At 33.4% G+C, this 24,952-nt stretch overlaps 3 protein-coding genes and 1 pseudogene across 4 annotated transcripts; 2 read left to right on the top strand and 2 right to left on the bottom strand.

The window, feature by feature from the left end:
* Positions 1–1,323: 1,323 nt before the first annotated feature.
* LOC120136799 lies at positions 1,324–5,235 on the bottom strand (annotated as a pseudogene).
* A 3,794-nt stretch (positions 5,236–9,029) lies between these two features.
* Positions 9,030–13,367, top strand: LOC120136789. 2 transcript variants are annotated; one of them, XR_005517373.1, is made up of 7 exons: positions 9,030–9,669; positions 10,540–10,882; positions 11,141–12,498; positions 12,589–12,702; positions 12,793–12,947; positions 13,029–13,152; positions 13,224–13,367. XR_005517373.1 is itself a non-coding variant. In XM_039152748.1 (6 exons), the coding sequence occupies exons 1-6, from the start codon at positions 9,265–9,267 to the stop codon at positions 13,075–13,077; spliced, it is 2,424 nt and encodes an 807-aa protein (XP_039008679.1). In that variant the 5' UTR covers positions 9,030–9,264; the 3' UTR covers positions 13,078–13,201. The 2 variants fall into 2 exon arrangements, 1 of the variants encoding a protein (XP_039008679.1); XM_039152748.1 differs by lacking the exon at positions 13,224–13,367 and having other exon boundaries at positions 13,029–13,201.
* Positions 13,368–15,849: 2,482 nt separating this feature from the next.
* Positions 15,850–16,728, bottom strand: LOC120136790 (ethylene-responsive transcription factor 3-like). Its single transcript, XM_039152749.1, has one exon. The coding sequence runs from the start codon at positions 16,543–16,545 to the stop codon at positions 15,916–15,918; it is 630 nt and encodes a 209-aa protein (XP_039008680.1). The 5' UTR covers positions 16,546–16,728; the 3' UTR covers positions 15,850–15,915.
* Positions 16,729–21,169: 4,441 nt separating this feature from the next.
* Positions 21,170–24,859, top strand: LOC120136797 (protein N-terminal asparagine amidohydrolase-like). The gene is made up of 9 exons (XM_039152756.1): positions 21,170–21,395; positions 21,613–21,786; positions 22,968–23,032; positions 23,123–23,222; positions 23,326–23,364; positions 23,466–23,654; positions 23,852–24,030; positions 24,201–24,320; positions 24,544–24,859. The coding sequence occupies exons 1-9, from the start codon at positions 21,327–21,329 to the stop codon at positions 24,665–24,667; spliced, it is 1,059 nt and encodes a 352-aa protein (XP_039008687.1). The 5' UTR covers positions 21,170–21,326; the 3' UTR covers positions 24,668–24,859.
* Positions 24,860–24,952: the final 93 nt, after the last annotated feature.

Here is a 24,952-nt window from a genome sequence, read left to right on the forward strand (position 1 = left end):
CAAAAAGTTAAATTGGGTGAAAGGTATATATTTTTCGAGTTGAATCAGATCGGATGAATGATATAAAATTTTCGAGTTGGGTCGAGTTTCGACCAACCAAACCAAACTCATGTCCATCCCTAGTTGTCGACGGTAAATTTGATATAATCGACTATGGAAGACAATCATTTTATAGGTTTATTGTTCATATTAAATTATTGTAATAATTTTTAATAAAAAAATACATGATTTAGTTATATTCTTATTAGAATTAAAACTAAATTTTTACAAGGGATTTATCAAAGATAAGTCCTTGAAATTTTTATATTTCTTTAATAAGAATAATATAATTAATAACGTACATCAATGTATCATATTAATGATGTATTTAGGATTACGATATTTATTATAGAATATATCATAAAAATAATTATTATAAATTAAGTATAAAATAAATTTCTATTTGCACAAACCAACTTATCTAAGTGATTAAAGAAATCATCGATGTTCCTAGAGGTTACGGGTTCGAGCACCAGCTGCTGCAACAGGGTTAATAGTATTTAAAGCATGTATTACTTTATAATCAACTTAGCTTTCAAAAATATTTTTTTTAATTTCAATATTTAATAATTAGGATAAATTATGTATTTAATACATAAACTATCAATTTTGGTTCGTTTTAATACATAAATCTTACTTTTTTTCAAAATCATGTATAACATTCAGTTTTTGTTTCATTTTAGTATATGCTATTAAAAACTTAACACGTTTACTACCTAAACTATTATGTTTGACCTATTTTAGTACCTAAACTTTTAATTATTTTTTTAAAATTTAATGATAAACTTTGAACGATGTACTAAACTGAAACAAAAATTAAACTTTAGATATGATTTTAAAAAAATTGAAAGCTTAAGTATTAAAATTGACCAAAACTGACAATTTAGATACTAAACGTATAATTTACCCTAATAATTAACACAAAATGACAATGATATATATACACTTGTAACGCATCATGAAAGGTTAAAAACACTTTATAATAACATAAAACAATAATCTATATAACATAAATTTAAATTTTGCCAAAAACAAAATTTCAACTACATAAATTCCTCAAATACAATTACAGAACAACCCAAGAAAAAGTAAAATTTAATCCCTAAACTTGACAAAAATTTTCAACTAAATCCCCAATCTTTTTTTAGTCCACGTTAACCCTCGAACTTGATAATTTCTTTTTCAATGGCTTCTTTAGTCCACTTTACTCATTGTTACCAAGTTTCAAGAATAACGTGGACCAAAAAAATTGGAGGATCAACTTGGGTAAAATTGCCAAGCTGAAGGACTAGTGTGTACCAAAAAAAAAGTTGATTGGTTAGTGGAAGCCTCCTAAAATCCACATAACAAAAGGCATAAAACCAAGTCCCATGCTCTTTATCAAAGGAAAGGGACAACATGCCACAAAAATTCACACAAAAAGGCCGGGAGAGGACCACAAACATGGCATCATCTTCTTTTGGTTGACACCATAAAAGTGATCCTGAAAACCCTAGCAAGATATATTCGGTTTTCTCGTGTTAAACACGAGTCGCTATCACGTGTTCAGAAATGGACATGAAAGTATGTTACTTTAAATACAAGAAAAAAGTCACTAAAAACATGGAACATACTCATAACAGACCGCGCAGCCTATCGTCTCCGATATCTCACCTCCGAATCTGAGTAACATAAGAACAGCCATTGAGAACAAATATTCGGAAAAACACAATTAGAATGGTGATTGATGCAGCATGGTAACAATTCTCCGTATATGACACAAATGAACGAGAAAAGAGAGATGTCGAATGCGTTCTTGGAAAACTTATCCGCAAAAGCAAAACGGTTACCAAAAGGGAGATTCCTCTAACGTTTCACACTAAAAACTTGAACAGAAACTCCTTACTATCTAAGACAAAAACGATCCCGGATAATACGAAGAAAACTTAAGGCAAGAAGAAGAAGCAACCCAGCCAGGCATTTCGGCAGCTGAAAAAGCAGAGAAAAATATTAATAATCTATTGTTTGATGTGCCACTACCGGTACAGTTTTCGGGGATGCATGGTGTATTAATCGGAACCAATCTTCCGGAGTGTATATCCAGCAATCTGATTGTACACCTCACTCAAATGCCAAGAAAGGAACCTGAAATGTTCGCTACCAAAATAAAATAGAACAAAAAAATCAAATCGAATTGGATCTCAAACCTTACAGAAAGTCCCTTGTAAACTGCTCGCTTCGAATGTATTATCAAATCAATAAACCTCGTTAGTGCTATACGATCAATTTCCTTGTAAGCTGACATAGTAATGAAGCCTGTTTTTGCAAATTCATTCACCCTACATTATAACTTCTGATATCCGAATATCAGATCTCCTAGGCAGCAATTCCAGCATACGAAACAAACAAATAGGCGAATTAACAAAAAGGAAGCAAGCTGGCATTCCCCTCTCAAGGTCTAACATATCAGCATATAAAACGCTCGTATTATTGAAGTTCTGGTCCACATATCTAGTCAAATTTTAAAGTTGAAGTTCCCCCGACTGATTTATTTCGAATTATTAACGACATTATCAAGTTCAAAGGGGTGCCAAAAAGAAGCAAATTCTGTCATGGTAGGTTGGATACAGTGAACCGGTGGATTCTGTCATGGTAACACGAATTGTACATTTAGTAGGCTTTACTTGGGGGGAAATGAAATCAGACATGAAAAATGACTAAAGATGATTTTCGGAGTCCTTTCTAATCAAATAGGCAAAACAAGTAGTATCTTCATCTTGAAAATAAAACAAATTTGAAAAAGAAAAAAAGGGTATGTGCTCCGTTATAAAATCCGGACCCTATGATGTTCAAACGTATACTAATGACTTTATCTTTATTCTCTTCGACTCGATCTGCTAATCAGAAGCTAGAAAAAAGGTTTTAGAAAGGCTATAGGTTCCAAACATCAATAAACTATGACTAGAATTATGTTGCGGCAAAAGGAAATTTTCATCTAGAGTTGAAAGTAATTGTTTCCATCCCGGTGAATCTTGAGTGGTCGTAACCTAAATTCATAAGCTATTTCTAAAGGGTCAACTTCATGAAACTAAAGAGAATATTACCTCTATCAGTCTGTCTACTAGCAACACTGTAACTTCCAACATAATCCTCGGGTGTTTCTGCAGCAACTTCTGAGGACGTATTGCCAAGCCCACACCCGAATGAGCCAGAACCATCCAAGTCAGGAGTTGCAGAACGCCAAGTTGGGTCACCATAAACCGAACCACCAGGGTAAAGATCCCCACAGGACCCCTCAAAATTACCAGTCGATCCAGCAAATGATGATGTTGGAGCTGCAACAGTTCCACTGTTTCTTCCGTATCCTGCCCTTGCCAAACCAATGTTATCATCAGTACTCACATAACCAGAATTCCCACCGGTGTAACCAGAAGCATCACCTCCACTTTGCATAGGTGGAGAAGGACTCCAATTAGCCCCACTATTTCCCAAAGAACCGAAATTCCCACCTGCAGTCCCCAACTAACCACCAGGAACAGAAGCATTGGTGGGATTACTAAGGCCTCCATTTCCCCAGACATTACGAGTAGGAGAGCTCAAACAAGAATAATTTCTTGCACTCCTGACACCATAGCCAATAGGAGTGTTATTCCTGTTTGGATTCCCGCTATAATAAGGGGTAATTATCCGCCCATACCCCAGACTGTTGCCAAATTTAGAACTCGCACCATAGCTTGGGTTCATTGCTTGTTCCATATTCATCCCAATTCCATAGCCGGTAGTGTTAAATGGAGGAAACCCTGTTCGACCACTAGCAAGATGATTAAACCGACCATCCATCCTGACTCTGAAACTTCCTAGAGGACTTAGATTATATCCCTGAGCAAAAAACTATTGAGAATGTTGGCAGCCCGATTCAAACCATAATTATATCCTAAAACGGGCCTGGTGATAGTTCTTTAGGGACTGCCCTCTTGACCTCAACCAGTTTCTCATTGAGTTCATGAAATGTTTTTTTTTTTTACTTTGTCTACTGCTTCCTCTGAATCGCAAGTGATGAAGCCGAACCCTCTCGGCCTTTGCATGATATGATCATACATCACTACTACAACATCAGTAATTGTACCAAACTGATCGAAGTAGTTCTTGAAGTCGCTCTCCGTGACTGTAGATGCTAAACCTCCCACGAAAATCTTTTTTGTGAGACCAGGAGTGGGAGATCTAGTGATGGCACTGATGTTATTGTTTAAATTGTTTTGGTCATCCCTAGGGACAGCCTTCTTTGCCTCAACATGAAAATTGATTAGCCAGAAAGTTTAATCAAACAATTGCATAGCATTTTCTGTCCCTACTGAACGATTCGATAAAAATCTTATTAAATCAATGTCTGGAAATAGATGAAATACATTACTTTTTTGACCCGATAAAAGCAGAAAAATGTCAAAAATTTAAGTCACTATGATTATCAAAAACCTCAAACTAATTGACGAAAAATAACATCCTTCTCTCTAGACATTTCCTTCCAGTGTTTAGATGGAAACCAGTATACATAATCATAATCAAGGCTCTCACCGTACGATCATCGATCATATGCTTATCCATAATTACCCTCTCAGCGACAGCAGGGTCAGTAAAGACAACAAAACCGAAGCGACGGGTGCAACCGGTGACACGATCTCTCATTATCGTAGCCTCCACCACTTCACCATACTTCCCAAAATACTCCTTGAGAAGCTCCTCATCGGTGTCCCAAGATATCCCACCGATGAAGAGTTTACCAAGATCTGATTCCATCTTATCTGCAATTATCAATCACCATTTTCAAATCTAAAAACCTAACTTTTCTCGGCACAAACGGATTCAAATTCAATCGGAACTCTAACAACAGCAATTCAATAAATCAAATTCTTGCACAACTTAAAAAATCAAAACATGAATTATCAATTTATCACCAGCAGCTACAAACGATCAATCAACAGATCAAAATGTGAACAACAACAACAATCAAACATGAATATCAAAAGAAACAACGGACCTTTCGATATGAATAATAGACAGAATCCGATCAAAGAAAAACCGGGTAGCTGTCAAATCCAATCTAGGATCATCTGAAAGAACTTCATGCACCAATCAGAAAATAACACAAAATCCCTGCAAATGAAAAACATACAAATTTGAGATGAAATTATGTGGATCGAGACAAAGGAAAAAGTGTAGAAAAAGATCACGAGACAGAGAAGAAAAGACAATAAAATTTACCATGTTGGGTAAGGTGCACAAATGGTGAGATTATAGAGAATTGTTTTATTAAGTTATAAAATGATTTTTTTATTATAGAATGTTATTTTATTAAGTACTTCGAATATTATAAGTTATAAATTAGTCACTCAATTATTTATTAAGTTCTAAATTCGTATTTTTTTTGTTTAAAATATTGATGGTTGTCTAAGCTGTACGTTAACATGATGCTTGTGATATGATGGTTGTTTAAGATTTTGGGATTATATCTTATCATATCATAATCATCAAGTTAACATTTAACTCAGTATGCCGTCAATTTTTAACAAAAAACGGTGAGTTTGGTGCATAATGAATAGTCAGTGATCATTTTGTAATTTTTAATAGTCGACGGACTCAACAAAGTAACATTCTATAATCGGATGATCATTTTATAACTTTCAATAGTCGAATGACTTAATAAAATAGTATGTTATAGTTGAGAGTCATTTGTATAATTTACCCTAAAATGTTCTAGTGTAAGAATATTTGTAATTATGAAATGATGACATGAGAAAGTGATGTTTTTTCCCTTTTATTCAAAATAAAAATTAATTATAGTATTAAGTATTTTTAAAATAGTTTAAAATAATTATAAAGAAATATAGATATAACTGTTTAAACATGATTTTTAGAAATATTATTTTTTTAGTTTTTCTCATAAATACACTTTAAAAGTGAAAATGTGACATTAAATATTTTTATCAAAGTAATTTTTTTACCATTTTTACTATAGGAGTTTTTTTATTGGGTAAAGTACACGAATGATCCTTCGATTATAGAGTGTTGTTTTCTTGAGTTTTTCGAATATTAAAAGTTATAAAATGATCTCTCAGTTATATGACATTATTTTGTTGAGTCTCATGATTATTAAAAGTTACAAGATTATCAATCGACTGTTCATGTGTTTCAATCTCGTTATTTTCTGTTAAAAATTGGTAGTTGTCTGAGCTGGACGTTAATTTACTGATAGGAGTATGATAAAATCATATTTTAATGATGTATATCATAATCGTCATTGGTTTAAAGCATTGGCTTGACGACATAATATGTCAGTTAACATGTTAACTTTCAGCCCAGACAAACGTTAATTTTTTAACGAAAAATTATGAGATTGGAACATATAAATAGTCAGGTAATCATTTTGTAACTTTTAATAGTCGAGTGACTCAATAAAATAATGTCATGTAGTTGGGAGACCATTTTATAACATTTAATATTCAATAGACTTAGGTGGTGTTTGTTTTCACTGTGCAAGTTCTTCAAACCACTTATGTATGCGTCTCGTAGACCACGCGCAGACATTAGGCTTCGCAGACTGTTTGTTTCTTAGAAGACAGAAACTCTTCAAACGTCTGCGCGAGCTCTTCTTGGTGCATACTTGGTTTTATGTCTTCAAATGTCTTCAAACCTCTTAAATAACAATTATAAAATATAGTTATTTATTAAAATAATTTTAAATAATTTAATAAGGTTATTTATTTTAAAATAATTTATTATAAAATATGGATTGATTTATTTTAAAATAATTTATTTTAAATAATTTATTAGTATGGATTGATTTATTTTAAATAATTTATTAGTATGGATTGATTTATTTTAAAATATGGATTGATTTATTTTAAATAATTTATTAGTATGGATTGATTTATTTTAAAATATGGATTGATTTATTATTGTAGTTGTATGGATTGATTTATTTAAAATAATTTATTAGTATGGATTGATTTATTTTAAAATATGGATTAATTTATTATTGTAGTTGTATGGATTGATTTATTTTAAAATATGGATTGATTTATTTTAAATAATTTATTATTATGGATTGATTTATTTTAAAATATGGATTGATTTATTTTAAATAATTTATTAGTATGGATTGATTTATTTTAAATTATGGATTGATTTATTATTGTAGTTGTATAGATTGATTTATTTTAAATAATTTATTAGTATGGATTGATTTATTTTAAAATATGGATTGATTTATTATTGTAGTTGTATGGATTGATTTATTTTAAATAATTTATTAGTATGGATTGATTTATTTTAAAATATGGATTGATTTATTTTAAATAATTTATTAGTATGAATTGATTTATTTTAAATAATTTATTTGTATGGATTAATTTATTTTAAAATATGGATTGATTTATTATTGCAGTTGTATGGATTGATTTATTTTAAATAATTTATTAGTATGAATTGATTTATTTTAAAATATGGATTGATTTATTTTAAATAATTTATTAGTATAGATTGATTTATTTTAAAATATGGATTGATTTATTATTGTAGTTGTATGAATTGATTTATTTTAAATAATTTATTAGTATAGATTGATTTATTTTAAAATATGAATTGATTTATTTTAAATAATTTATTAGTATGGATTGATTTATTTTAAATAATTTATTTGTATGGATTGATTTATTTTAAAATATGGATTGATTTATTATTGTAGTTGTATAGATTGATTTATTTTAAATAATTTATTAGTATGAATTGATTTATTTTAAAATATAGATTGATTTATTTTAAATAATTTATTATTGTAGTTGTATGGATTATTTAAATTTCAGTATTGTAAAACTAAAATTATTTAAATCTCAGTATTGCAAAACTCTTTTAAGTTTAAAAAATCAGTTTATTTATATTTCAATTCATTTTAGCAGTATGCAGACGTTAAAAAACAAACAGTCTTCTTCTTGTAGACTGCAGACTTTTGGTCTACCTCTTCTGCTGCAGATGTGGTCCGCAGACTGTCGACCTTTTACATCTGCAAAAACAAACACCACCTTAATAAAGTAATACCCTATGATCGAGAGATTATTTGTATATTTTACTCTTTTTTATTTTTAGTTTCCCGACGTGGCTAATTCTCATTGGTGACTTCCCCATAACCACAAAACTTTCACCTCACCATATAAATCTCCCAAACCCTAGATTCACACTAAAAGAACGGCACATTACAAATTTAGTACTTAAATTATTAATTTTGGTTCATTTTAATACTTAAACTTTTAACTTTTTTTCAAAATCACACATAATCTTTGGTTTTCATTTTATTTTATAACATGTTGTTAAAAACTTAATGCGTTTAATACTTAAACTATCAGTCTTGATCTTTAGCATCTCAACTTTCAAAATTTTCAAAACTTAACGTTAAATTTGAACGTGGTATTAAAATGAAACAAAAACTATGAGTCCGTTTGGTTTTAGAAAATATAAGTTATTTTCATTTTTATTTTCTTAGAAAATAGAAAACGTGTTCGATTGTAAAATTGCAAAATGATTTATGGAGACTAAAAACAAAAATAAGTGAAAATATAAAAACATAAAAAGATATTTTCAGTGTTTTAATTAAAATTGTTTTGGAAATTTGAAAAATAAAGAAACATGAGATCTATATTTTTAACTTAATTTACATGAGTTCAAATTACTCTAACAATAGTTTTTTAAACTTAATCATATCTTAAACCCTCAAAATTTTGTCAAAAAATCAATATGGCCCCTGATATAAAACAAAAACTAAAATATAGGTATAAATTTGAGAAAATCGAAAGTTTACGTAATAAAACAGATCAAAACTGATAGTTTAGGTACTAAATGCATAATTTACCCTAAAAGAAAATCCCCAAATTGGCCATATCCGGTCCGATCTGAGTAAGCCGCCCGGTTCGATTTAAATCACAAAAATCCCCCATTTTTTTGTATTTCGACGCTCTCAAAATCTCTCGTTTCAATCCTTACTCCGATCCCTTCCTTTCACAAAGTAAAGATTTTTAATTTAAAATTTTCTCTCTCTTTCGCACAATTTGCCCGCCAAAAAGCCCCCCCTGGGATTTCATTTTATTTTAAAATTTGACGATTCTATAGTTCCCCTGATTTTCCATTCGGTATTTCTCTCTGATTTCGGTCTCTCTCGCGAGTCCACAACACTGGGTTTCGATTAGTATTTGTTCACAAATGGATCCCGAGGTGGCTGTCGGCGAAAACGCGGCGTTCGAGCCTTCTCCGACGGTGGGGGAGAAACGGGGGATCGAGAACGGGGATGTTTCCGCGTCGAAGAAGCGGCGGTGCGGCGGGGGATTAAAGAGGGTGGCCGAGATTGTGCTGGTGCTGTCGACGATGGGGAAGATGAGGGGAGGAGGTAGGGATCCCACATCGACTGAGACGGCGTTGATGGCGGAGGCGCGTGAGACGTTGGCGGAGAATTGCGGGGAGATGGCGCCCAAGGATATTGTTGGGAGGGAGGTGATAGGGAATGTGATTGAAGAGTTGGGGCTTAATTCCAAGCTCAAAGAGCAGAGACTAGGGTTGAGGGGTATGGGAATGTCGATTTCTCAGAAGGTGTTGCTTGCTAAAATGAAGGTAAAAAAGTTATCAAATTCGTGATATTTTTGGGGGTTTAGGTGGACTTGGAATTATGGATAGGGGTCACCTTTTATTCTTTTGATGGATCTTTTTTTGCCAATTTCTCAGAAGGATTTGATTTTCATTGGTCAATAAGTATATCGAGTGGACGTTAATTTTGTTCTTCTTTGTTGCAATTTGTATGAGTGTTTGTCCTGAGATTAAGTTTTTCTTGCAAACAGGAAAGTTGAACATCTCAATCTATCCGATAATTCGATGTTTTCTCGGTGTCTTAAAAGTGAATTCTTGAGGATTAATGGTTTTGTGTGAAGCTTTGAAAAGTTTAGTTTTGTTTAAATTGCTCATAGGAAGTAGATATACATGGATTTTAGTAACTATTTCCATCTTTTAGTCGTTTTTGTCGGATATTGTTTTCGGCATAGTTGCTACTTTCTAGGTTCATGGACATGGCTTAAACTGGTTGCTGAGTATAGATTGAAAGCTGCATTTGATTCTTCTTGTATTTGGAGTATCATTCTCCTATGCCTATGCCAAAGATTTGTCGAACACGGTACTTCGAAGAAAATTAAATGTTAGTGTAACATGACATTGAGCTCCTTGAACAGCTTGATGGCTTTTTTTTTAGTAAGAATGCTATTTGAAGAACACATCCTTTGCTTCTTAAATTTTGTAGCATTCTTATGATGTTTATGAATGTAATATTGAATTTGGGTTAGTGAATGCTTCTTTCCATGATCTATGTGCTCGCCAACTTCTTAGCTGTTTATGCAGATGTAGCTTGGTTTAATCAGAAGAATATTTTTTGTTAAATGATGGAATAGTTCATATATTTAAATTTGAGTGTTCGATTACCTTAATGCTTTTCAGATGGAAGAACCGATGAAATTCACTACTCCTGCTACATATATGCCTCTGTCGGTGCAAACTAATGTTGGTGGATCAGCTGAAACCCGTGGACCGACTCATCCAGTTCGTGTTTTACCATCAGACCGAGCAATTCATGCTGCTGTGTCTTCTGTTACAGCAGCAGGTTCAACTCCATTACAACATCAATTGCCCACCGGCGACGTAAAAACGGATACAATGTCCACTGGGATACCGAGTGGCCATCTAGGAAATTCGTCTTTGTTTGCGTATCACAGGGTCGAGAGACCACAAATTAAGTTGGATGGAGGATCAAACGTGGCTTCTTATGTTTCCTATGTACCAGGTAATTCTATCTTCAACCAGGTCACCTTCTCTTGGTAGCAGAAGAACTGACGGGCCTGTTTGCGTATCATTTAGGAGAGATTAGATGATTATGAAATGATCAATGCTATAGTCTTGCAAATTATAATACTGTGGTTTATTTACCCAAAATTTTGCTGCTATATTGGTACTATTCTCTCCCTTAGTCGGTTCTATTGAACATTTAAGCATCTTTGTCCGTGCATCGCCTCCAGATTAATGTCAATGTTGTCCGTTTCAGCTAATTCTTCAGCAAGCCATTCACTCCCGAATGCTCCCGCTTGGTCTATGCATGCACAACCTGCAGCATTAGCTAAATCCAGGCAAGAGAGCAAGGTTTTGACTCATCATCCAACCAAGGTTGAAGGAAGTACTGGTTCAACTACGGCACAGATGACTCCTCAAGCAGTGAGAGATCAAACCTTTAGACCATTCATCACTCAGACTGCAACCGGAACTTTTCCTAGTGTGCACCAGCCAGTTCAAGGTGTGAACTTTACGCAAGCTCCTCCGTTTACTAATAACCACAATGAAATTGCTCGAATTGTTCAAAAGTTGTTACAACCGAAGCTTCCCACACATCCTACTTGGAGTCCTCCTTCTAGAGAGTATATGAATAAGGCTGTGACTTGCCAAACGTGCAAACTTGGCATTAATGAAGTCGAAAATGTGCTGCTCTGTGATGCATGTGAGAAAGGATTTCACTTGAAATGTTTGCAGCCGAAGGGAATCCCTAGAGGTGAGTGGCACTGTGCTAGATGCTTGTCGTTTTGCAATGGGAAACCTTTGCCCCCCAAATACGGTCGTGTCATGAGAAGTATCAATGTACCCAAAGTTCCTTCTAGCTCAGCTGAAGCTCAGTCATCTTCAGAGAAGAAAGTGGGAAATCTGGGTCCATCAATCAATCATGAGAAGGTAACTGAAAATGGAAGCTTAGCGTTGCAGACTCCTGCTGTGTCTGCTACGGTTGACAGCAACTCTCTTGAGTCAGCATCAGGTTCTAAGGTTCCAAAAGGGAACTCAACAAAACCTTCGGAGGCTGTATGTGATACTCCTTCTGTTGGCACAGTAACTCAAAAACCCGAAGAACTTTCTCAAATGACTGAATCATCTAATCATGAAGAAAGAAAATACCCCACGACAACGTCACAGACTGTGGATACATCATCTAACACTATCAACGACAAGGCAGAGCATTCACAGCCTTCACATATCAATCAAGATATTCCAACTGAGCAGCAAAACAGTGCTGAAATTCCTTCAAATAATTGCCACGGTGAAAGATCTGGAGTCAAAAATTTGGAGAAAGGTTCGGAAGGAGATATTGACTGCATTAAACAGATTGATCAAACTGAACAAGATGCTGCAGCTGCACAAGTGAATCCTACTGCAAATTGCGAAGCTAATACCGAGACTTCAAGGAATCCGGAGTTTTCTTCTGGTGGCTTGCGTGCTGTTGAATGGGCAGCTGACGTACTTCAAGTTGTGGATGAGAAAAAGTTTTACCAATCTTGTTGCATTGACGGCGTAACGTATATGGTTCATGATCATGCTCTTGTTCATTTTGGCCTGGATAAACTGATACCATCTAAGCTTCAGGTAAGCATGTTCAAAAGAATTTATACGAGGGGACTACTGGTTCCAACGTTCCGTACGGACCAACTTCAAAATTTTGGATCTTCATTGCAGGCAATGTGGGAGGATGCTAAAACTGGGGCAAAGTGGGTGGTTGTCAAAAGATGCTACTCTCCTAGTGATTTGCCGGAGAGTGTCGCTCATCCATGTGCCCCTGAAACCAATGAGGTAATCCTTCATGCATGTTTAAGTTACATGTATTTCATAGTAGCAAATAATATCTGATGGTTTGCCAATGGTTCCTTCTATTCGTTGTAGGTTTATGAATCTAATAACGATAGCACTGTAATGGCAAGCTCGATTCAGTGCCCGTGTGAAGTTCTTCCCGCTGCCAAATTCAAAGAAGAAAGTGAAAGGCGAAGCCTATCGGGAATCGAAGCAAATGAAGGATCAAGGGCAATTTTCTTATGCAAGTATGTGTATTCATTCGATAGCACGTATTAAACGCATGACGTTCTGGAATTTGACTAACGCTGCAACCATTCATTCTGCAGATGGCTTTACGATGAATTCCAAGGAGGCTTTCAGCCGATATCGAGTTAAATTCAGTTATGCATATCTTTACTTGGCATGCCATGATTTGTTGACGTAGCAAATTATATCCTCTACTCGGATCAGGTAAACATAGTACCGACGTATCGATTTTGTTTGCGATTTTCCGGGTTCGTAACCGTTTATGTCGAACACAGGGATAAAAGGTTTGCAGCCTGGACCTGTTGCACATCTGAGCATCATTGCTTGCTATTTGCTTCTGTGTATCATATGTAGTCTTAGTCCTTGAGCTAGTGTGTATGTGTATCCATAGCTTTTGATTAGCAATTTGGCTTAATATAAAATAAGTGTATAAACTATATTTAAAATTAGTATCTAATGTTTTTTACGTTACATTTTTAGATGCCTACCGTTAAAAGTATCACTTTCAAGTCAATTTTAAAAAATATATATTTTTGAATAATATTTTATTTTTTAAAAAAATAAAAAATATAAACATGACACGTGTTACTTAATATTTTTTTTAATGGTAGGCACTTAAAAAAATAACGGAGAAAATATTAGGTATTTATTTTTAACAAAAAAAATTCTTTAGGCACCAAAAGTAAATTTTAAGTATAATTCAAGCACTTATTTTTGTATTAGCCCAAGCAATTTCACTTCATTTCTTCATTTCAACTATCATTTTCAGCTTTTAAAACATTTTTCAACTTTTTCTTTTATATGAACTCATTTTTGGAAAAGGAAAATTTTATCATAAAGGGTAAATTACATTATAAGTCACTCAATTATTAGTTCGATTACAAATGAGTCACTAAATATCAATAGGTCACAAACAAGTTGTTTTTGGAGTATTAATTGATTAATTTGTTCATAACTTTTTGGAATTTAGTGACATTCATAATTTTGTTAATTATTGAGTGATCCTATGGTTGAATTTACCCTATTAAAATTAATTGTAACTTAAATTACAAAATCTTAGATTAAACCAAACAAGTAATTCGTGACATTTATAATAATTTAGTCGATCTCACGGTCGATAATGACGGTTGAAAGCGTTTTAACTTTTAGTTTCAATTATGATTTGGGGAGAGTATAAGTTTTTTTTCAACGGGTTTTAACCGAAGAACGAAAAGAAAAAAAGAAGAGTAATTCAATGATCTTTTCGACTGAAAAAATTATTGAGCGACGATAAAAGAAATGATAGATGTGCAGTCTTTTTAGGGGTATTAATGAATCACGTCAGTTTTTATTAATAATTTATCAGTCTAGTGATCTAAATAATTTGTTCTCAGCAATAGTGACTGTAATAAAAATTTCCAATTTTGGTAACTAAAGTAAAGATACTCTAAACATTTAGTGACTATTACTGTAATTTAACCAAAATAAAAATTCACGAGGCGGGTTGGAAGTCTATTAATAATCCCATGTTAAATAGATGATATTAGGGTGTGCAAAAAGATCTAATTCGATGATTACATTTAAAAATTGAGATATTCGATTCTTTTTTATTTTTGGATAATTTGGATCGGATAAATTATAATTTTGGATTACTTGAAAATCCTAAAGGTTTAGGTATTTAGATTTTAGATATCATTTAGGGGTTGTTTGTTTATTTCAGAATGATTAAGCACTGAATGATTTAAATGCTGAATGATTCAGAGGCTCTGTATGAATTAGCTCTGAATGTGACATGTTGTTTGATAATGGCTCTGAATCATTCAAAATGTACTTATGTGCTGAATCATTCAGCATTGTTTTGCCGAATTAGTCAGCACTGAATCATTCAGAGGTGCAAAACAAACGCGCTGAATGTTGAACGGTTCAACATTCAGCACTGAATGATTCCATTAAGAGGCAAACAAACAACCCCTTAGTCTGAAAATGAGTGGCCCATTAAATCATTAAAGCTCAAACACAATAAAATTTAAAATATTTAATTAATTATGTATAAGAGTAATTAAAGATATATAGGAATGATCAAAATATCTGAACCCAACGGGTTTTAACCTAACCTAATCTTATAGGGGTTGTTTTTTTTCTCTACCCTATTTTAAAAACTCAAACATTCTAACATGCAATCAATTTTAACCCTAAACTTTTTTATAAACCCTAAATCATACAAATATAACACCCTAAGCCACTAAAAATCCTAAAACTAATTATAAAACCCTAAAATTACTTTAACATAAAACACTAAACTTAAAATCGTTAGGTATGGGAGGCGTGTCCCCTACGACACACATTCAAGGGAGGTATGTTACATCATAAAACTCATGGAAGCCGTGTTTCATGCGACGTGCCTTCTCTCCTCCGACTAAGGCGCGTCTCTTGCCATGTGCCTCATTCTCTCTCTTGAAAAAAAAGTGTTAGATCGGAAAATAGTTAGGAAAATGTGTTTGATATGTAATATTTTTTTAATAGGGTGATTTTTTGGTCAAATTATCGGGTAGGTATTGGCAACGAAAATATTATATGGTTATACGAATATGGGAATAAATATTTGCACTTGTCCCGCCTGTTTGTTATGATACTTTAAATTATTAAAACACAAAAGTTAAAGAATTAATAATTAAGTGACTATTTTTCTCTAGATTTAATTATGATAATTTGAGAGAATTGATTGAAATTTTGAGGACATAATTAGAATATTTTAGAGGTTTAGAGATCAATTTGAAATTAAATAAGATAATTTGGCAATTTCTGTGTAATTAAACCAATAGAGAAAGATCATAAGCAAGAAGATGAAGAAACCCAGAAACATGGAAGAATCATCCTTACATTATCACTAACTACAAAGATTAATCGTAAAAATGGATAAATCATAGAATCGAAGACCCGTTTTCTTTAGGGATTGAATTGGACAAATTGTTTACACAGAAAGAAAGATCAGAGACCTAAAGTGAGATCGTAAACTTCATCCAACGGTGGAAAATTCAGATCAAACGGCAAAGTTTGCCGGCGAGACGACGATGCGATATAGGCCCCGTCATCAACGACCGACGACGACGAATCAGATTCGCTATGACAGTCCTCCGGCACCATCGGCGGCGAACTCTTCCGAGTCGTAACAGCAGCGAAATCCGACGGTTTAGGCCGTGGTTGGGCCGGTCTCGGCCCACTAAACGATTCCACCGTGCTGCTCATTCTACTCCTCGCCGGTCTTTGCGGATTCTCTTTCGGATCTCTATAAAACCGGTGGCCGTCGATGAAGCTTTCGTCGTTCCGGCGATGAAAAAGAGGGAGACCGGAGGGATTCAAAGGGAAATTTATCTTCGCTTTGTTTCCACGGAGGGAAATCGCCGCCGCATCGTAGGCTCGGGCGGCTTCTTCGGCCGAATTGAAAGTCCCTAGCCAAACCCTGGCTTTTTTCCATGGATCTCTGATCTCCGCCGCGAATTTTCCCCACGGTCTTTTTCTAACGCCTCTGTATCTTTGTTCTTTGGCAGATCCGTCGGTTTCCACCGCCGCTTTCATCGCTACGGTGGTTGCCGCGGCGGTGACTCTCCCTTTCCTCATCGGAAACTGATCGAAACTTCAAATCCTCCCGATTCTCTCGAAAGGGTTATCCGGAATCGGATGTTTAACTTCAAAAATTGAAAAATCAAAAATAAAATTCAATACAAAGGGATACCTAAAATTAATATATTTAAAAACTAAAGAAAAATAAAAGCAAAGAAATTTTAAGGAAGGAAGAGGAGGAAGATAGGTTAGAGTGGCACAATCTTTTCTTCTGCACAAATTATATTAAAGGTAAATTCTGATTTTAGTACCTAAATTAATAGTTTTAGTTCGTTTTCATACCTAAACTTTTAATTTTTTTAAATTCATACTTAAAGTTTAGTTTTTTGTTTCATTTTAGTACACACCGTTAAAAACTTTAGTTTTTGTTTCATTGTAGTATCCCGTTCAAAATTTAATGTTAAGTTTCGAAAAAAATTAAAAGTTTAGGCACTAAAATGGATCGAAATTGATAATTTAAATACTAAACACGTTAAGTTTTTAATGGTGGGTACTAAGATGAAATGAAAAATAAATGCTAGATATGATTTTTTTAAAAATTGAAAATTTAGGTACTAAAATGAACCAAAACTGATAATTTAGGTACTAAATACGTAGTTGACCCTCATATTAATTTCGTTTTGTAGAATTTATTTATTTTTATCTTTTAATAAACTTAATCTCTTAATGAATTAATGTACGTTTTATTTTTATTTCATTTAAAAAATAATTTTTATTTTCTGATTAAACTAAATGAATATAAGATAATATGTGCTTAAAGAATTTTAATTATATAATAATAAATTAATTTTCGGTTTTTTCATTAATGAAATTTGTGAGATGAGATAAACTTTGTTTCTATTATTTCACTATGTGCTTAAAACTTTGGATAAACTTTGTGTTTAATCATTGAACTATTACTTTAGTTCTGTTTTGATCATAAACTATTATTTTTTTTCACAATCATACCTAAAATTATATTTTAAATTTGTTTTGGCCACTTGCCATTAAAAAATTAATAGTGATCTTGACGTGTCATTATAAGATAATGTTATATCATCATTGAAAAAAATAAAAAAGAATAATCATGCCAGTAGTTCTGTTTATTTTTAAAATCAAGTGACCAAAACGGAACCAAAACTTAATGTTAGATATGATTTTGAAAAAAATAATTGGGTGACCAAAATAATACCAAAATGATAGTTAGGTCATTAAATACATAATTTACTCTAATGTTACTGAAAAAATTGAATTTTTTTTTTTAATTTTATCAATTTAACCCTCGAACTCAAAAGATAAAAATAAAATCAAATCATAATCACACAAAGAACCTTAAAAATTAGTCCTTACAGCTCAATCACTTGCGAGCAAACCTAGCTCTCAAGATTGGCCTAAGCTTCACGGCGAACTCTGCAAACTTTTCCGGCTCCGGCAAGAGACCTTTCAGTTTTCACGACGGCTTGAGACGATAACTTTAATTATCTATTAAAAAATTTAAATTAGATACTTAACGTTTAATTATAAATATAATAATTTAATATTTTTGGGAAATTATTTTAGTAAGAAAAGTAAAATATTAAATTAATAATGAATTGAATCATGTACCTAAACTATGACTCTCATTTCAAATTAGACCTTAAAATTTTAAATATTTCAATTTCATCCTTAAACTATGACTCTCATTCTAAGTTAGCCCTTAAACTTTTGAACATTCAAATTTCATCCCCAAACTATGAATCTCATTCTAATTAGTCCCAAAACTATTAGATCTTTCAATTTCATCCCCAAATTCATCCAAGTATGTAATCCATTTCAACCATAGTTTAACCTAAATTTTATTTCCCCCAAAAAATATAATAATATAACTTGCCTAATGATTTTATTAACAAGAGAGGTGATTAGTAGTATATACGAATAATTTAGGATAAAATTGAAATATTCAAAAAGTTCGGTGAACAATTTAGGATGAAGATCATAGTTTGGGGATGAAAATAAAATGTTTAAAAGTTTGAGGACTAATCTAGAATAATAGTTATAGTTTAAGGATGAAATTGAAATGTTTAAAATTTTAGGGACTAATTTGAAATGAGGGTCATAGATTGAGGACATATGATGTAATTAACTCATTAATAATTAATAATTTGATTTTAATAAATTGAAAACCAATTTAATAAGTCATTTTAGTATTTTTATACATTTTAATTCAATTATCGGGGTTAAATCGGGTCAATGTTCAGTTCAAATCGAGTTTGAATAAATTAAAATTGGGTTACTTTTGGTTCAGGTTATTTTCAGTTCGGGTTGCTTTCGATTGATGTTACTTTCTGTTCGAGTTACTTTCAGTTTGGCTAAATTCAGGTCGATTTCGATTCAATTTGATTTTTCGGGTTTCTGGTCAAATTTAGATCATCATGTTCGTGTTTCGGTTCGAGAAATTGGGTTTGGGTCTTGGTTCTGGTAATTGGGTTCGGGTCAAGTTTTTCAGGTTCATCGACTATCATATCTCAGTCATCATTTTAACGCTCAACTTAGACAATCGCCAAATTTTTAAAGGAAAATGATGAGATTAGAATATAATAAATGATCAGATGAATATTTTGTAATTTTTAATAGTTGAATGACTCAACAAAACAACACTCTGTTATTAGAAAATTATTTTATAACTTTTAATAGTCGAGAAATTTAATAAAGCAGCACCTATAACGAGTGAACTATTTATATACTTTACCCAATTTTATAGGCAAATACATTTAAAAAAAATTATTGTGCATGCATTCATACATATTGCAATGACCAAAACAAATTTAAGAGTCATCACTGTGAATACATTATTACATATTGCAGTTATTTAAATTTGTGAGAAAATGTTCTAACATTTATAAAAAAAATATTAATTTTAATTTTTTAAAATATTAATTTTATGTTACAGTTTTAAATAAATAGCGTTGACATTGATGTAATATATTTATTAATATTTTATTGTTATATTATCATTTTGTTTCGATCGATAGGCGACTGTCACATCCCAAATTCTTAGGGAAATTAGAGAATTAATAAAAGAATTTAATTGGGTATAGTGTAGGGACTAATTTATAAAACTTAGGAAATGGTATGCCATTTAAAGAAGTCTTAGGGATTGCAAGGATTAGAACCCAGAATTTCCCATTTTTTATACCCAGTGATATTTAGTTTCCTGGTCGAGCCATACCCTAATTTTTCCCCAAATTGAGCGGAATTAATTTTCCCCCAAGCCCGAGCCACGACCACCAAAGTGTTCACTGTCGAACGGTGAGCAAAGCCCAACCCTTGATTCACTGAGAAACGTTGCCGTTTTCCGTGAATCAGTCGAGGTTTGGCTGGTGAAAATCACATCGAACACCGCCTATTTTATCCATTTTCAGCCACGTCCGTCGTTGATTCATCTCACCGCCGCCTCCATTGCAACCACCAGTTTTGCTCACTGGTGGCGCGCCGTCGCCAATCGTCGGCGTGGGTAAGTTAGTAATCGTTTTTATTATTTTGAATTGGTTTATTGGTGTAATATTGGATTGATTTAGTTGTATTTAAGCTTATTATTGAATTGGGGAAAATCGACCAGTGAAATAGGTCCCGTACGCCTCCGCACACGCCGACGGTTCGCGTGGGACAAGTTTTAACCAAAGAAATTTCCAGAAACCGGTTCGGGCAGAACCGACCCGCCTGCCCAGCCCACATGCCCGACCCGTTGACAACAAAAAGGCCATTTGAATTAGGGTTTTGTGTTTTTCTCCTCAGCCGCTAAGGGCCACAACCATTGGCTATATAAATTGTATTGTGTTAACTACATGATTGATCATTTATGTTTGTGTTTTGTCTACTTTTCGTCACTGATTTAAGAAAACATAATAACAATCACTTTCGTTTTATTTAATTAAGATCTGGTCACCAAAAAAGTTAACCCCCTTTGACAGTTAATAGATTAAGTGACGTAATAGTTAAATATTTTGGTATAATCACACATTTGGACCTTATTATTTATATATTCTCTCAAATTTAATATTGTTTTTAATAAATTAAAATAAATTTAATCTTTCAATCGAATGATTTTACGTGTCGCTGGTGACACGTGTAGTGCCATGTGGACAAAACACAAACATAAATGATTAATCATGTAGTTAACCCAATTATATTTTAGATACATCCGATATTTTTTACGACAAAAAAACTACATCAAATATTAATTCATAAACAATCATATGAAAAAAGTTAGATCCTAAACTTTTTTAAAATATAATTTTAAATTTCATTTTCAAAATTTGAGTCTTAACTTTTCTTTGGATAAAAATTGAGTATTAACTTTATTAAAACTGAGAAATTGATACAATATTTAGTAAATACGTGAAATTAAATAATTTAGACTCCTAAATAGAAAAATATTATAATATGAGCACTTATTTTATATTAAAGCTTCTTTAAAAGAATGAGGATCAAATTATGATAAACTAAAATGGAGAGACTAAAATTTCCATTTATAGTAAAGTAGGAGGATTGATTCATAATTAAACCTTTAGAGGAAAAAAATAGCCGTCACATGTACGCGATGTTTGAAATTGAGTTGATTATATACACCCACTGAGTCAGAGATGGAGAATTTCGAATGGAAACTCGTAATCATAGATCAAAATGTTATAATGAAAGCTATTTTTATGTTGTAAAATCGGTTTGCAAATTACAGTCGAAGAAATCTTCATCTGGGTTTTTTGGAGAAGAAGGGTTTTAGCTTTGACTTGTGAGCTCAAAATCATCAATTCATCATCACCATGATTTTTGTGGATGGAAAACCCTTTAACTCTTCGTCGTCGTTTTCAACGTCATCGTCTGGGTCTCGGGTATTTCCCCTTCAAATTACCCAGAATTCAAAACTTACGCAAAATGGATTATCTTCTTCTCGTTTCTTCATCCTCATTCGCAATCTGCTCGATTCGACTCTCTTTTTATGATGTGATTTATGAATTGTTTCACAATGGATTTCAAGCTAACCTTGCTTTGTTTTGACAGATGATTGTTTCTTTTCCCTTTTCTTCTTGTTTTTGTTTTCTTAAACAGCCATCGGATCTGTTGGCGGCTTTGCTGGAACACCCCATTCTGGTGGCTGCTACACGGTCTTTCAAGTCTATCGAGGAGAGGAAAGTTTCCAAGTTACCAAATTCATCAAGCAACCCTAAATATGTGTACTTGTTCCAGAGAGAATACGCCACTGTTGATCCTTCACTTGTTCATGTATGTGGTTCCCCCCCCCCCCTCTCTTTACTACAAAGTTTTAGTGAATAATTTACAGTATTGTTTCTAGTAATTTTGGACTATGACATGTGGTAGACAAGAAACACCATATTCGTAGCACTTGATGTCAGGTTTCGCCATTTCGGAACCTGTATTGTTACTAATGTGAAATGTAATTCAATAGTAGTCTCAAAATGAATTTTGAAGCTTATACATACGCACATATATATGTGCATGTTATGTGTTTATAGCATGGCAAAATTGGTTAGATAATGTCATGGGGAAAAATTGTCATTTAGGGTGTGGCGGGAATTATTTTCTCAGGCAGTGTGGTTGCTATTACATGTCGGAAGATGACCGGATGGCAATGCATCTTCGGGAAGACGCTCGGACTAATCGGCGTCTTTGGCAGGCAAGAATGTGGTGTTATAAGTTTCCGGGCATGCATACAACTAGGGGGAAGACGATGTGTCGTCCGAGTGTCCTCCGGCATGCACTGTAGCAGTCACACTACCTGAGAAAATAATTCCCCTACACCTTATATGGCAATTTTTTTTCATTATATTAACTAACCAAATTCGCCTTTATAGAATACATGATCCTAAATAAATAAATAAATTCTGATGTTTGTATGTCATTTGTTTTACTCAGTTTGGTAGTAAACTACTTGTCATTGGTATCGTAAGCCTTACTGATTTGAATCAGCTGTATTTCCTGATTGGGTTGTGTGAACCAATTCAAAAAGATTTCTGGTAATAGAGTTTGACTTGGGAGTTATATATCGTTCTTGCGAGCGGAATCTTACAGACCCAAATGTCATGGGCTGGAAATGCTATCAATTTGCTTGTATGTTTTAGGTGGAATCTGAAGACTTGAAAGACTAATGGCAATATGTTCCATCGAATTTCATTTCATTTGATCTTCTGAATGTCATGAGAGCTTTTTAATATTTTTAAGATGATTAATAAGCGAGACTTTGGATATTTGGTCATTGCTTTTCGTATTTGACTGAATATAATATTTTTTCGTCATTGCTGAACGTAATGTGCCTCCTAGTCATGGAGTTTGTTTTTGAACACCTTTGCTGTACATGTTCTGCCTTGATTCACCCCACCTTTCATTTTCTGGATTTTATAGCTCTATTTATTTCCTTTAACTTGTTTCATTTCTTATATGGAAAGTTTGTTGGCACCGATGAAGCCACAACTTGCGTGGGTGTTGCCATTCGGAACCGGAAGAACGGAATGTAAGAATTAGTAATAGATTTCAGAATTGCTTAATGGAATTTTTTTCTCTTGTTGGATGGGTAATTCTTACTTTTTTTATTTTTATACAGGACATCTGTTGCCCATATGGATTCTCCAAAAATCGTGGATACTGGCTTCTCCCAGATGTTAAAGCTAGTTGTTGATCACGATTCAGATGCAGATTTAGATGTACGTCTAATTATATACCCCTTTTGTTAATTCGTTACTGATTCATTATGATTGAAACATAATACTTGTTCTTGAACTGAAGCTTCTAAATTTTAAAACACAGGTGCATTTAGTTGGCGGTTTTCAAGATGTTCCACCCGACGTCTGGCCCTTGATCTTCTCATTTGTTGTTGATTTTTTCCAGTTTTAGTTACCTGCTCAGAAAAAGAATGATTAAGTTTAATGTTTTGACATTTTATGCAGCATGCTAGAGACCGAAGTATGTCGAAGGGGAAACGAGTCAGTGGTTATTCCAGTCCTTTATGTAGAAAAATTGTTGAAACCATGCAGAAGAGAGTGGAAAAATTTCACGTGAAGACTCTATGTGTTCTTAGACATAACACCAAATACGATTCTCAAGAAAATGCATATCCCATTTTCAATGGGTTTCTGGTAAGTTCAAGCTCTCACAATTCCTTGATCTCGAAATGGAAAATGGAAGTGCAGAGCTTAGTGAAGCATTTTGTCCGATTTTCAGCAGCTCATGATTCTTAAATGGCAAAATTTCGAAACTACTATATCAGTCATTAATTTCAACTGGTTTGACAATATTTTACTGGAAAATAATACGTTCCTCTGCATATTTTCAGGTAGAAACTTCTTCTGGATCCGTCTTCCCTGCCAGCTTTGATAGAACTTCACGATGTCCAGATGAAATTGTCCGGAGACTCCGAGTTTCTGCTTCGTATGAAGACCCCTATTGGCAAGGAAAATTGCTGGATACTTATGACACTGAAACTGATAGATTCATTATTGCTCCTTGCATTTGGTAAAATGTTATTTTGACAATTTATTATTTCATCTATTTATTACAATAGCAATTGTACTAAGCCTGCCTAGTTTTACATTACAAGTCTCTTAAGTATATATGTGTGTGTGTGTTTGCTATATTATGAACTCGAATTTATTGTTTCACTCTTGCTTTTATTGTTGACATAGGACCAATCGCCTGGTACAAATTGTTAAGTCACTGCGAAATCTTTCCGACTCCGACATCCTTACCACATGCTCTACTTCACCTCTGGCTGAGGGTCCAGACTTTGTGGAGAATGAGAAAAGGTGAGCTCATCTTTAAACGAAAAGTTCATGCTTATGGTTCTCTCCACACGCACGGATGCACGCCCATGACATCATATAGAAAAAGGGTCTCTGAATAATGATGCACTTGTATGCAAGTTTGATTGATTATAAATCTAGTTGTGGGATGAATGGGTTGGCTTTACATGCAAGGAAATTAGTAATTTCTAAGTGGTGTATGTATATGGTTTATGTCAAAAAAAAGGTTGTGGGACTATCTGATTAGCAATCAAGACTGGCTAGTAACGTTTCCGATGGCGGAACCACGAGAATTCGAGAGGACCGATGAGGGTGGCTGGGAAAGGGTTGTGCCGATCAAAATCCATTGACGAGCCTACTAGTAGTACATCGTTGTATGCATCATTGAGTTACAGAAACATGACCACATCTGTATTGATTCTCTTCATAACATTTCCCATAGACATGGGGTATTGGTAAGGTAAATAGATGATTGGAAACGGTAGGGTAATATTCTGTAGTTTGATTTGTTAACTCTGAAAATAAATATACTTGTTTGTGGATGTGGATATCAGTTGTGACGTACTATTGTTGTTGTGGTCGTCGTTTTTTATCGGTAAAATGGTACGTGAAGTCACATTATTTAAAAAAAAAAT

Source organism: Hibiscus syriacus, unplaced genomic scaffold, assembly GCF_006381635.1.
Source record: "Hibiscus syriacus cultivar Baekdansim isolate YM2019G1 unplaced genomic scaffold, ASM638163v2 tig00110637_pilon, whole genome shotgun sequence".
Classification (NCBI taxonomy): domain Eukaryota; kingdom Viridiplantae; phylum Streptophyta; class Magnoliopsida; order Malvales; family Malvaceae; genus Hibiscus; species Hibiscus syriacus.